The sequence below is a fragment of the Tamandua tetradactyla genome, chromosome 23 (assembly GCF_023851605.1).
Source record: "Tamandua tetradactyla isolate mTamTet1 chromosome 23, mTamTet1.pri, whole genome shotgun sequence".
NCBI lineage: Eukaryota > Metazoa > Chordata > Mammalia > Pilosa > Myrmecophagidae > Tamandua > Tamandua tetradactyla.
This window is the reverse complement of record NC_135349.1, coordinates 22,500,430-22,513,859: the sequence shown is the minus strand read 5'-3', so window position 1 is coordinate 22,513,859 and position 13,430 is coordinate 22,500,430. Positions and strand designations below refer to the sequence as shown.

The window sequence follows — 13,430 nt, the reverse complement described above, 5'->3', positions numbered from 1 at the left end:
ATACATTTTTGACTTGCACAGACTCGGAAAAATGCAAAGAAATATGAAGCTATGAATTAGAATCTTTGTGGTGTATAATGTACCCATTGAAGAAGGTGAGTGTTCAAGTGTATGTTTGTATAGATAAAAATGTTCACTTGTGTTCTGATACATGAGGCCCAAGGAAGCAAGCTTATTAGAAGTATAAGGAACTAAGGAAAAATAGCTTGATAGGAACAGCAGTGGTTGGCTTTCAATGGTAGCTTAAGTATAGACAAGGGAATTAATTCACTGAAATTCAGTGAATGCGTTCATGGGATGTGTTTACTGATCTCCTTGTTGCATATCTTTTTCTTTCCAGACAACCTTGAGTCTTTGAGCACCTCTTGAGCATCTAGCATGTGTTGAGCATATTACCAGGTGCTGGGAATACTCACACTGGATGGCACAAAGGCGAGGGATGATCTCTGCTCTGTGCAGCCACCAATGGGTCCAGGCTTGCTCCATCCATAACTTCTGCCACCTGTCCTCGACAGCATGTAAGTACATGTACATACATACGCATACCCGTAGCCTTTCCCTTTGTCTCTCTCCATTAACTTTACTATGGTCTCCTCTACCTTTTATTAGTCACATATCAGCAAAGGGTTTTGGGGGTATCAATGGTAGCTCAACTGATTTACAAAGTGATTTGCAATTTAGTGTCTTGTGTCGGTACAGGTTGGTACCCTGGCCTGGGGTCCAGGCATGTCCTCTGCTATATTTGGGGCATCATTGTTTTTCTTTTGTCCGTCCTTCCTAGGGAAGGGCTTTTGCAAAGTCTGAGTCCTGAAGAAACTTGCTAAGTATTTTTTATGGTTAGCTGGATCTGGACCAATTTTGCTTTTATTGCAGTGTGAAAAAATAAGTAAATAAAATAAATTAAAGAAATAATTTTCCTAATTTATAGATAGATAGATTTCACCAAAACAAAGGGAGAAAAATTAAATTAAAATGAACAGGGACAGGCCACGATGGTTCAACAGGTAGAGTTCTTGCCTACCATGCCAGAGACCCAGGTTCAGTTCCTGGTGCCTTCCCATGCAAAAAAAATAAAATAAACTAAAACTAAAAAACAGGATTTATGACTTTTATTGAAAGATCAAATCACTGGGGTCTTTTACATGTGTCCACAGTTTGTTGGAACTGATAGGCGCTTTCATATGCTCTAAATTTTGCCTCAGTCCCCTCAACTTCCTGTTTGAGGGTAATTGGCTCCCTTCACCCAGTTTAGATAGAAGCCTGGTCCCCGAGGGTTTGACTCTTGCTCTGAGGTATCCATATCAGAAGAATGCTCCTTTTCTCTTACGTTTTGTATTTGTCTAGGCCTGTTCTTTTCCCATCACCTCCTACTCTTGACTTTCTTCTCCTTAAGCTTGAAATCCTCATTTTCTTTGTTTCCAGACCTTTCTTATTTTGCATTTTTCATCTTCCTTAACCCCTTCTCTTCTTCTCTCCCACCTCTCTTCTTGTCATCCACCCTTGCCTCCCCATCCCACCCAACAGAGTAAGTTGCTTAAGTCAGATCTTTTTGAAACTCTGCTGTCTGGTTGGTCTGAGCTTCAGCTTTGCATTGGACTTAAGGGAATTTAGGAAATTTTTCTATGTGCTTTGAGAAAGGTAAATGATCTTCATTACTTTCCTGGAAGGCTCTACTTGGGTACAGAGGTTTTTTTTATGAAGTCTAACTTTTTTCCCTGCAGCTCCAAATGTGGGTGTTGATCTGGCAGAGTAAAGGTTAATCTGAGAAGGGCTCTGTGTGTCTTTTTCCAGATCCCACCTATCCTTTGTGATTCACAGTGACACCAGGTGAAAACAGCAAAACCTGGGGGCACAGCTCAGTCATTCCTAAGGAGGAAGAGGAGGAGAAGAGGGCCCCTGTGAACAAGTAATGGACAGGTGGGCCCAGTACACTTGGACAGAAGGAACTTGCCTCGGAAGATGAAGGGTAAGAGGCAGATGATGTGAAATTCTTTCTCACTGAAAAACGGATGCACTATTTTAAAATACCTTTTTCTATGTTGAGTGTTTCAGTGCTTTCTGAGAAATCACCTGAGTTTTACCGCAGAATTTTCCAGTGTCTTTGTTCTCTGGAACTTCCTAGTAGAGAGATCAGCAAACTTTTCTCTAATGGGCCAGATGGTGAAAAATATTTTAGACTTTTCAGGCATAGGGTCTCTTTCACAACTAATCAACTTTTTTGTTGTAATGCAAAAGCAGCCATGGACCATGGACATTATGTAAATGAGTGAGCTTGTCCAGTAAAACATCATTCATAGAAACAGGTGATGGGCAAGTGTGGCCCACCAACTATAGTTTGCCAGCCTCTATAGGTGTCCCACTGAAAGTGGTGAGCAGCCCAGGTATTAACTAGAAATACGTATTCTTGCTGAGTGTGCTACTTATATGTGGCTCTTCCTCTTAAAAGTTCTGTTCAAGAGAGGGATCAGAGGACTCTCTTGCTAGAGATTCATACTGAAGCAGGGGCCAGCAGAATAAACCCAGCCTGGTAGTGCAGTAGGATGTAACTCTAGGGCACCAGTGCTTCTTTCAGGTCCCCTATTGTAGCCACACTGACCTGTGTTTGTGCCCCCTCTGAACAAAGCACAATGCATACCTTGATACCTTGCTTGTGCTTGTGTTCTGTTTGTAGCCTTGTGGCATAGGAGTTAAATTATCCTAGGTCCCAGCTCTTCTCAGGCCCATCACTCTGAGTCCATGACTTCCTGGGAGTGAATCTTGCCTCCACTATTCCATTATTGTGATCCTCTGCTTCAGTTTCCTCATCTACAGAAGTGGGATAAAACTAGTCCCCATCTCATAAAGTTGATGTGGTACTACATAAATCCACATTTGTGAAGTGCCTAGATTGTCTGGCTCCTCATGAGCATATATGAATATCAGCTGTGGTGATGACTCTTCTCAGCTTCTCAGGCAATTTTGTTTCTATACCTGAAGAGTGGCCATAGTGGTTTATACATCTTGTTCTTGGTGTGAGTGTCTAGAACTTAGACTTCCCTAAGTGTGAAGGTAAGCAGCACACCACTGTACCCCTTGCCCTGGCTGCCCTTTTTGGTGACTTTCTTAAGGGCATGTGAGATTGAATATGCCTGCTTACAGGTTTCTTGAATCTGTAACTGGCCTGGGTAGTCCTTCAAATACTAAGATTTCGTATTCAAAGTCTGTCTTTCCCTATGTCAGATTTTGGCTGAAGGTGAAAATAGCCATTTGTTATATAAAAGATGAACTCTGAAGCCAGGTTCAGAAACCAATTAAATAACTTTGGGATGGAAAATTCAAATATGTAGAACACACTACCTAAGCTGTGAATGACTTCAGTGATTGACTGTTCATGGAATGGAAGTTACTCTTCTATACTACATTCTGTAGGAGCAAGAGCTAGTCTGTGTCATTGGCTCATCCTCGAGCCCAGCAGAGGGCTTAACACTGGCCGGAGCATGGCCCCACCTGGTACTGGATGCAGTGATGGGTGCGAGTGCCTAGGCCAGTGTGGGGAAAAGCATGCCATTGGAGGGTGCACAGGGACAGAGGTGCCGCCTCGGGTGCAGGGACAGCGGGGAGTGGGCCAGGGTTTCTAGTGTTGTTAAATTGGGACATCTGTGTGGGCGATAGCAAGGAGCTGTCCTCACCCTTCCTGGCCCCCAATCCCAGCCTCATGTGGCCTCTTTGTCTCGTCCAGCCTCACCCCTCCCGGTGCTCAGGCACACCACAGTGCCCTGGCCTCGGGCAGAGTGTGGAGGGCGCACAAGGGTTGGGGTGCATGGACACAGCAGTGCCCAGCAGTGCTCCACCTCTTTGTCTGGAGCTCATCCAAGAGTCCGCCCCTCTGCCTGTTCCCTGCTGGGGTGATGGCGCCAGGCCAGCCCACTAGCTCCCTGCTCTGCCACGCAGCCCTCTCCCACCAGCCCGGCGCTGTCTCCCTCGTGCTGGACGTAGTGAAGTGGATCCTGCACTCCAAGGCTTCTGGGAGGGCTGGGCCACACTAGCCCTGGTGGTCAGCCTCCCCGCCCCAGTCCCCTGGCCTCTGGCTGTCAGAGGAGGGAAATTGAATTTTTATAAGACTAATAGTGGTGGAGCAATGTTTTTTAGCTGAGTCTGATTCAAAGAATAGGCCACTCACTGAGAGAGGAAATTGAAATGCATTTGTCTTGTATGTAAATGCTGTCACAAATATGAATGGGGTCAGAGTCCTGGCCTGTTCCCAGAATGAAAAGTTGACCCTTCAGAGGCAGCAGGTGGGGTGGGGACCCTCACCTGAGCCCCCCAAGGCCAGACCCTGCACACTGTTGGCCCCCACTTTGCCAGGAGGTTGCACCAAAGCTGTGCTCTGGCCCCGAGGCCCGGTCATCTCACCTTAAGTGACCGGGCGAGTCTTGTTTCCTCGTGGGTACCTGCCCAGGGCCCCCACTCAGCTCCCTGGCCTGCGAACTTGCCAGGCCCCCGCCACCTGCATGTCCCTGGAAAGCCCAGCACTGGAGTGTTCAGGGGACTTCTGCAGCCGTCCAGACATTACACCAAGGCCTAGTTGAGACCCTGTGGTCAGATGGAGGCCTAGGATGTCCCAGCCCTGGGCAGGGACCAGGGGTTGCTGACAGGGAGGGAAGCAGGCCCATCAGCCCTGGCCCCTGAGAGCACCCACAGCCACCTTGTGGTGGGGAACGAGGCAGCACTCATGGGCTGGCTTGGAGGGAGGTTTCCCCTACAGGACTCCATGCTGGATGGCCAGCTCAGCCTCAGGAAGATGAGGCTGGGAGGCCCAGTTTGGGAGAAAGGAAGATCTTCTGGGGGGGTGTTGAGGAGGGAAGGGGTCCAAGGGGTGGGGAGGTGGGGTGTGGCAGGGCGCCCTTCGTGGCTGAGTCTGCGGAGCTGAGCGGGTCCTCCTGGGGCCGCCGTCCCCTCTGGGCTGGGTCTCTGGCCCAGTCCAGCCTCCGGGTACTCCCAGGACCTTCCCTTGAGTGTCTTCTCATCAGATTGTGGAGGGCAGCCAGGCCTCGGGGTGAGACCCTGAGCTCAGCGCCATGACTGTGCTTTGTCGGCCACAGCTTGGGTGGGCGTAGGTGAGGCCGTGTATGTGGAGGGCCTGCCTGGGACAGCACCAGATGTGGGCAGTGTCAGGTGTGGCCAGCACCAGGTGTGGACAGGGCCAAGTGCTAGAACAGTGCTGAGTGCTCAGGAGAGTGTGCTGTGTGGACAGCATTGGGTGCTCAGGACAGCACGGGTTGTGGAAAGTGCTGGGTGCTCAGGACAGTGTGGTGTGTGGACAACATTGGGTGCTCTAGACAGTGCAAGGTGTGGACAGTGCTGGGTGCTTAGGACAGTCCTGGGTTCTCAGGATAGTGGGGTGTTGACAGTGCTGGCTACTCAGGACAGCGCCAGGTGTGGACAACACTGCGTGTGGACAGTTCTTGCATGTGAACAGTTCTTGCATGTGGACAGCATCTAAATGTTAGCTACTGCTGCAGCCTGCCCTCCTCTCCAGGCGTCCTGTATTTGCTGAGCCCAGACCTGTGCAGCCCAAGGAGTCAGTCCATCCAGGTCTCATCCCTTACAAGGAGTACTGGAGAGAGATCTGTGTGACTTCACTTGCTTTCAGCCAGTGCATCAGTGGGCTTCACTGCCAGCCCATGGGGAGGACGATGGTGAAAGTGAAGAGTGGTGGGCAGCGGGGTCTGTGTCTGAAGTAGAGCTTCAGGGATCAGCTGAGGCTTAGGGGGAGTTGGAGCAGAGGCCCCAGCACCCATGTGGTCTGGGTGGTTGGGTCACTGAGATGGCACTGCACACAGCCTTTTGCCCCCACGCTGGCCCCCTTGTTCCCCACCTGGCAGCAGTTAGCTCCGACGTGCCCTCTACTCCCCAGCTCAGCGTCTCTTGTGACTTTCATTTCCCTGAGAAAACGCCCATGGCATAATACCTTCAGGGTCCTCCCAGCCTGGGCCCCCTCCCCCAGATTATCTCTGGTCCCACCTTGGTCCTGGGTCCCAGCTACACTGCTGGCTGTTGTGCAGTTCTTGGAATAACCTACATATTCCCACCCCAGGGCCGATGCTTGTGCTGTCCCTGGGACACTTCCTCCCTTCCCCCCACCTCCACGTGGCCTCTGCCATGGTGTCCTGTGGTCAGGGAGGCTGCTGGGTGAAGGATCTGGAGCAGCCCTTATAGCCCCTCCCTCTTTCTGGGGCATTGTCCCCAGGGACTGAGCAGTGCTGGGGGTGGGAGGGCCCGTGAAGTCCATTTGTGGATTAAATGTGTGTGCCTGTTACCCCTAGCAGGGAGGCAGGGGTCCACGTGCGTAGAGCTTAAAGGTGAGTCAGGTCGAGGAGCCAGATGGGGGCCCTAGGGGTGTAGCTGTCTCAAGTCATGGGCTGGTGAGCTCCCCAGGTGCTGAGCTTGGTATTGGCCTGTTGTGGGAGGGAGGCATCCTGGAAGGCTCGTGGCGCCAAGGAGGACTTGCAAGAGTAGGGCAGGCTCTGTGTCCTGGTTGGGGATTGCTCTCTGCCCGGCGGCGAGCCTCCCAAGGCCCTGATTCCTTCCTGTGGCTGCCCGAGAGGATGACTCTGTCCCACATGGTCCTGGCAGAGAGCCAGAGACCACAACCCGTCAGGAAGGCTATGGCCTCTGAGTAGATGGGCCCAGGGCCAGGGGCTGTACCATTTGGTTTCTGTGTTACAACCTTAAATGTGTTGGGTCTCCTGCAAACTTTGGTGAATCAGCACCCCAAGAACATTTCTGTATGGATTCCATATTGAATCACCAGCGAGAGTTTCCAATTCTATCCTCTGATCTTGAGAAATAGAACATTAGCTTTGTTTCCAGAAGAGAGTCAAAGAGAGGAAATTGCTGTGCCCTGCAGGGCTCCTGAGAACCTGCCGTGCTGCACACCAAGCCCTAACCAACCTCTTGGGTCATTCAAGGACTCTCCATGGGGCGAGCTGAGCCTGGGGATCCCCGCGGTCAGGAAGGAGTGCTCCCCAGAGACACCCATCTTGAAACCTGGGTCCACACCTGCCACGGAGATGGCTACCTACCTGGCCTGGAGTACTGGGATCTGGCATCTGTGCAGCTCCAGCAGGGGTCAGGCTTTCTGAGGGTCACCATACCTCTGGTCTCAGCATGCACCTCCCCTGGAGGACATTTCCTGCTGTTGCCCTTCAGATGGGTGCACCTCCTTGGATATGATTCAATTGAGTCCTTCCCTGACCTCTGGCGCTGAGTGAGTGCTCTGTGGGGTTTGTGACTTCCAAGGAGATCACCTGGCTCCCTCCAAGACATGAAACCATGTGGCCCACAGAGGAACATAAAAGACTCATCCCTCCTTCCCAAAGCCGGCACATCAATAGAAGGACGCCATGGCAGTAACTTCCCTGGTCCCTGGCTTCCAAGTGGCTGAATGAAGTAGAAATGGCAAGTTTATTTTTGTATGATTTTTTGTCACCTTCTCTGGCTGCAACAGCGTGGCATCACCCCAGGAAGCATCGTAAGTGTCTCTCCTGATTGTCTGACCTAGGAATGTTGAGAGAATGGGAGAAAGGGGTCGTGGGGCCATTGCCAGTGTCGACATTGGTCAGTCGTGACCCTGAAGCCAGGCTGTCCATGGGACCTCTCTTCCAGGCCTTGTTCCGGGCAGGGCCCAACAGCTGCAGAGAGACCCTCAGATCCCATAGCTGGAAGTAGGGTTTGTGCTGAACTGAGGCACAGAGCCCAGGGGGTTTGTGCTGAGCCAAGGCAGGCTTGAATCTGCAGGGTTGCAGCTCCTTCCACTGTCCAGGCCGTTCCATCCCTACTATGGCTTCCTCCAGGGGTGTTGCTGGTGGCTTGGCCTGGGACAGCCAGTGCCCCAGCCCTACTGACCAGCAGGTGGGCATGTCCCATCCTGCTGCCATTGGCACCGCCAAGAAGCCTCCTTCCCTGGAGGGCCTGACGTCTTTTGAGGGCAGGCTGAGCCCAGAAGACTCTCCCATTTCCTGCAGACAGCTGGGAAGGAGCTGTGGGCCCTGTAAATCTGCTCCTGTGCCAGAGCCTCCTGGGCAGTCTGGCGGACCTGAGTTGTGGGTGCTTGTTGTTGTTCAGGACCCTGTAGCAGCATGATGGGATGCCAGTCAGTCTTGTTTGTCTTGAGATGCTTTTCATTACTAAGGTGCCCTGAGTTTGGGACTGAACCCCCACTGCACCATGCAGCTCCATGCAGCCTAGACTGGGAGAGTACAGGTACTGAGGACAGAGGGAAGGAACACAGGGTGCAGGTGCCAGGACAGAGGGAAGGAGCCTAGGGTGGAGGTGCTGGGACAGAGGGAAGGAGTGCAGGGTATAGTTCTTCAGAGGAAAGGCAGCTAACTTTCAACTGAGATTCTGTCTTCCATGGGTAGCCATGGGGAGAGCGTGGGGAGGCGGGTATGTCTGCTGGCCTTCTTTCCAGGCCTCTGGGTTCCAACAGCTTTCCCTGGGGTGATTCCTTTCTGCATCTCCAAAGGCCTGGGCTGAACTGAGAGTGCTGAGATGAGGTATGCTGAGCTGCTTGGATTGAGTGCTCTCATTTAAGCTTCCAGCCAATTAAATGAAACATCATTTATTGCAGCAGACACACCTTCTCACCGACTGCAGATGTGATCAGCAACAGATAAGCTTCACATGCCATTGGCTCATGGCCACAGCAACAAAGCTAGGCATCTTCACCTGGCCAAGTTGACACCTGGACCTAACTACCACAGCCAGTAACATTCAGGATTTCTCCCTCAGCTGGAAAGGCACATGGCCAACATGGCAGCATCTGCTGGTTTTCTCTCCAGGCCTCTTGCTTATTGAAGCTTCCCAGGAGGCGTTTTCTTTCTTCACCTCCAGAGGTTGCTGGTTGGTGGACTCTGTGGTTCTCTCATCCTTCTGTTGTGGTTCTTTGGCTCTCTCCTCATTCTCAAAAGGAACTCTCTCCAAAATGTCTCCTCTTTATAGACTAATCAAGACCCACATAGAATGGGTGGAGATGCATCTCCATTTAATGAAATTTAAAACCCAGAATTGAGTGAGTCACATATCTGGACATAACCTAATCAAATTTCCAAACGATAGTACTGAATAGGGATTAGAAGAAATGGTTGCTTCCACAAGATTGATTAGGATTAAAACATGGCTTTTCTAGAGGACATAAGCTCTTTCAAACTGGCACACACCCCTACACAAGTTCGCAAGCAGAGGTGTGAGCTCCTCCAAGAGAGCTCTCCAGCTGTCTTCCACAGACTGGCAGTGGGTGGGCTGCCCAAGGGGGTGGGTAGGGTGCCAAGTTGGGGAGTGGGGTCTGCACACTCCTGGCTGTGATCTCCCACACCATCATGTCCACACCTTGGATGGGCTCTCCCCATGTGAATCTAGAGATTCAGGGCAAAACCATTCAAAGTCTGACTGGGTTCCTTGTGAAAATTTTTGGAAACTGAGAAACTGGTTCTGAAATTTATAAGGAAATATCAACAACCTAGAATAGCCCGAACAACTTTGTGAAAGTACAGAACTGGAGGCCTCCATTACCCAACTATGACATGCCACAGAGCTCAGCGGAGTGAGACAGTGCCAGACCAGTGCAGGCCAGGTGAGCAGCCAGAGAACAGCGCCAAGGGCTGGGAGCAAACCTGTAAACAGACGGACTTTTGAGAAACTCAGCAGAGCAGGTTCACTGGGGAGGGGACAAAGTTCTCAACAAATGGTGCTGTAGCAGCTCCATGGCCATAGGCAGAAACAGAACCTCGGCCAGGCCTGACAGCAAAAAATGTTAAAAAAATGAATTCAGGTCGACCATAGGCCTAAATGTAACCTAAAACTGAAAAACTTCAAGAAAACATTACATCTCATTGCATCATTACATCCTAAAAACATGGGTTTGACAAAGATTCCTTAAATGTTACACTTGAAGCACCAACTAGTGTAAAATTCAAGATCAAATTCAATTAGAGTTCATTAAAATGTAGCCCATTTGCTCTTCAAAAGAACGTTTATAAAAATAAGTAAGCAGTTCACAACCTGGGAAAAAAATTTGCAAACATGTTGAAGAAAAGACTTTTACCTAAACACTGTATAAGTAACAAACTGCTAGAACCCAGTTAAGACAAACACCCAGTTAAAGAAAGATAGTTAAAAGTCTGAATGGGCCCTGTTCTAATTTGCCAGCTGCCGAATTCAACACACCAGAGATGGATTGGCTTTTAATAAAAGGGGGTTTGTTTTGTTAGTTCTCCAGAGGACAGGCAGCTAACTTTCAACAGAGGTTCTTTCTTACGTGGGAAGGCACAGGGCGATCTCTGCTGGCCTTGTCTCCAGGCCTCTAGGTTCCAAGGACTTTCCTCATGTATTTCCTTTCTGCATCTCTGAAGGCCTGGGCTGAGCTGCAAGTGCTGAGATGAGGTATGCTGAGGTGCTTGGGCTGTGCTATGTTGAGCTCTCTCATTTAAGCACCAGCCAATTAAATAAGATGTTGATTGCAGCAGGCATGCCTCCTGGACAACTGCAGGTGTAATCAGGAACAGATGAGGTTCACATGTCATCAGCTCACGTCCACAGCAGTATAACTAGGGATCTTCACCTGGCCAAGTTGATACCTGAACCTACCTCCCACAGACCCCTCACCCAGGATTCAGTGGCAAACCGTGTGTGTGAGATGCTCGGCCTCACTTGTCATGTGGGAAGTGCAGTCAAGGCTGCAATTTCCCCCAAACATCACTGAGTTTCCAACATTTGCTAAAATAAAAAAAGACTGATCACGCCAAGTGTGGGCAAAAATATAAGGGAACTTGTACTCTCACAGACTACAGCTGGAAATGGACAGTGGAACCCCACCCAGAGAAGCATCCAGCAGCCTCTTGGAACATTAAAATACGCCTCTCCCATGACCCAGCCATTCCACTCCCAGGCATTTCCCTAAGAGACATGGAGGCCCACCTGCATGAAACTGTTCATCGTTCATTGTTTGGCTTCATTCATAATCACTAATCATGGCAAACTACTCAGATCATACTCAGCAGCGAATGGATAAACGCTGTGGTACATCTGTGCTGTGGGACATGCTCAGCAGTACACAGGAAAGAGCACACATAGTACCTGGGCATGGATGGATGTCAGCGTGATGCGCTGCATGGAAGCAGCCAGGGAAAAACAGTGTGTCCTTTGGACTCCATGTCATAGTCGCAAAAAGGCAGACTGCTTCCTAGCAACAGAAAGCAGATCAGTGGTTTCTGGGGTGGGTGTGGGGTGGCGGGGGAGGGTCACAAAGGGGCCAAGGAGACTTCTGGGTGACAGACTCACCGGGGTGGGTCCTCAGTGGGTGGGCCCTCAGGGGGTGGGTCCTCAGGAGGTGGGTCCTCGGGGGCAGTTCCTTGAGAGTGGATCCCCAGGGAGTGGGTCCTCAGGGAGTGGGTCCTCAGGGTGGGTCCTCGGGGGCAGTTCCTTGAAGGTGGGTCCCCAGGGAGTGGGTCCTCAGGGGGTGGATCCTCATGGCCGGGTCCTTGGGGGTGGGTCTTCTGAGGATCGGTCCTTGGGGGCAGGTCCTCAGAGGCGGGTACTCAGGGGTGGTGGCTGCCCAGACCAGCAGCACTTGGGACCTTGGTGGGCCTATGGATTCCTGGGCCCCACCTGTTCCTGTGGACTCATAACCTGGGGTGGGCCCTCCAGTGACTCTGATGGAATTTGAGCCAGAGTTCTGACCCTCCAACTGCCTCTGCCCCTCAGACGGGTATGGGCTGTATCTGCTGTGGGGTCAGTCCTCCCAGATCACCTACCTCCCCTTAGTTAGATTAAGAGCAGTTAATGAACACTTGTGGATTCCTTCTCTTTAGTATATTTTGTATGTCAGCCTCTTTGTTTTTTGTGATTAAGAATTGTTCAGAACTAGGGTGTGTTTAGAAAAATCTTGACATGTAGAGTGGGTTAGTGCCCACAGGTTGCTGGTGCCTGCTTGGCAGACGTGAGCCAGGGGCGTCTCTCTTTCCAAGGAGGCGTGCAGAGGGCTTCGCTATTCCAGGTCTGCTTTCACCATCAAAACTTGCTGTTCCTAAATTCTGGTGTTTATTCATCGTTTGTCCAGCAGATCTTTCCTGCCACCTTACTGTGGGATCACTGGCCTTGTCCGTCCTCACAGGGTAATGGGGGTCCTATGGTATGCTCCAGGGGCTGCGGTCCTGGGGGGCATGCTTGGCAGGGCGCTGAGGTTCGGGTCTTCACGGCACCCCATATCCCGTGCCCCAGGTGCTCTGTCCAATGCCAGGCACCCAGTAGTATCCTGGAGATCACAGACCAGCACCACTCTGAAAAACGGATGCCTCGGGAAGCCTTGGGTGCATGGTTGTGGCCAGTGAAGGTTGTCCCGTGCCCCCCAGGAGGCCCTTCCCCACAGAATCAGTATAGTTCACACTTATGATGCACACAGACAGGTGTGCCTCCTTCTGTGCAACCCTGTGATGGCAGTGCACAGGTCAGATTTGGCACTGTGTGGGCTGTAATTAAAATGTACAGAAATTAAACACGATGCTCCTGCTCTGCCTGAGAGGACGCAGCACCCCTGGATGGGTGTCCACCTGGGCTCTGGGTGCCACCTGCTGCTGCACTCACATGGGTGTCCTTTATGCCTTGAGTGCTGGCAACTGGCAGCTGGGGTGCTCAGCTGTGCTCAGGTGATGGAGTGACGGCACTGCCAGGCTCACCGTCACTGCCTGGCCCATCCTGTGCTCACCTGCTGCCCGGTCCTGCCTGACAGTTCCCGTTCTGGATGTGATTTGGGGAGCTGGTGACTGTCTTTTCAAACCAGTTGCCAGGTGCTGACATGTACATACTAAGCACAGGCCATGCCTGTCAGGAGACAGGCCCCATAAGTCAGGGCTGAATCCTAGGAAGAAATGGGCAGCTGGGATGTGGCAGGGAGGGCAGCACCCTAGGATAGGAGGTCAGCAGGACAGGGGAGGGTGGTGTCCTAGGGGAGGGGTCAACAGGGACAGGGGGTAGTGGTGCCCTGGGGGAGGGTGTCAGCAGGGGCAGGGGAGGGTGGTGGTGTCCCGAGGGAGAGGACCAACAGGCATAGAGGAAGGGCAGCAGGGAGGGAGGGAGGGAGGGAGATTACCTGGGTCCTGAGGGTTTCATTTTAAATTGGGGCCTGGTGGGCAGCCTCCTGTCCGGACCTCAGTCAGGCCGCACTTGCTGGGGTATCCTCCTCCCCAACTACAGCCCCTCCACAGTGGGCAGGGCCACCTCCCCTGTCTGAGCTCCTGCCCCAGACCATTTTGTCCTGGAGCCTGCAGGTCAGGGGTGCTGGAGGGTCGGTTCTTGGGACGCATTCGCCACACAATATCCTTGTTTGCTTGGTTTTTAAGAATCTTGGGTTAGAAAACAGCAGAGTTTGTAGTTTGTCTTTTATTTTTTAATTA

At 51.5% G+C, this 13,430-nt stretch overlaps 1 protein-coding gene across 1 annotated transcript in view; it reads left to right on the top strand.

Annotated features, from left to right (window-relative positions):
• Nucleotides 1-13,430, top strand: part of LOC143667189 (uncharacterized) — a 289,857-nt gene that overhangs the window by 32,762 nt on the left and 243,665 nt on the right. The window contains exons 5-6 of the mRNA XM_077141130.1: nucleotides 341-518; nucleotides 1,792-1,966. Coding sequence (XP_076997245.1) covers nucleotides 1,960-1,966 — 7 coding nt within the window. The 5' untranslated portion in view covers nucleotides 341-518; nucleotides 1,792-1,959. The remainder of the gene's footprint in view (nucleotides 1-340; nucleotides 519-1,791; nucleotides 1,967-13,430) is intronic.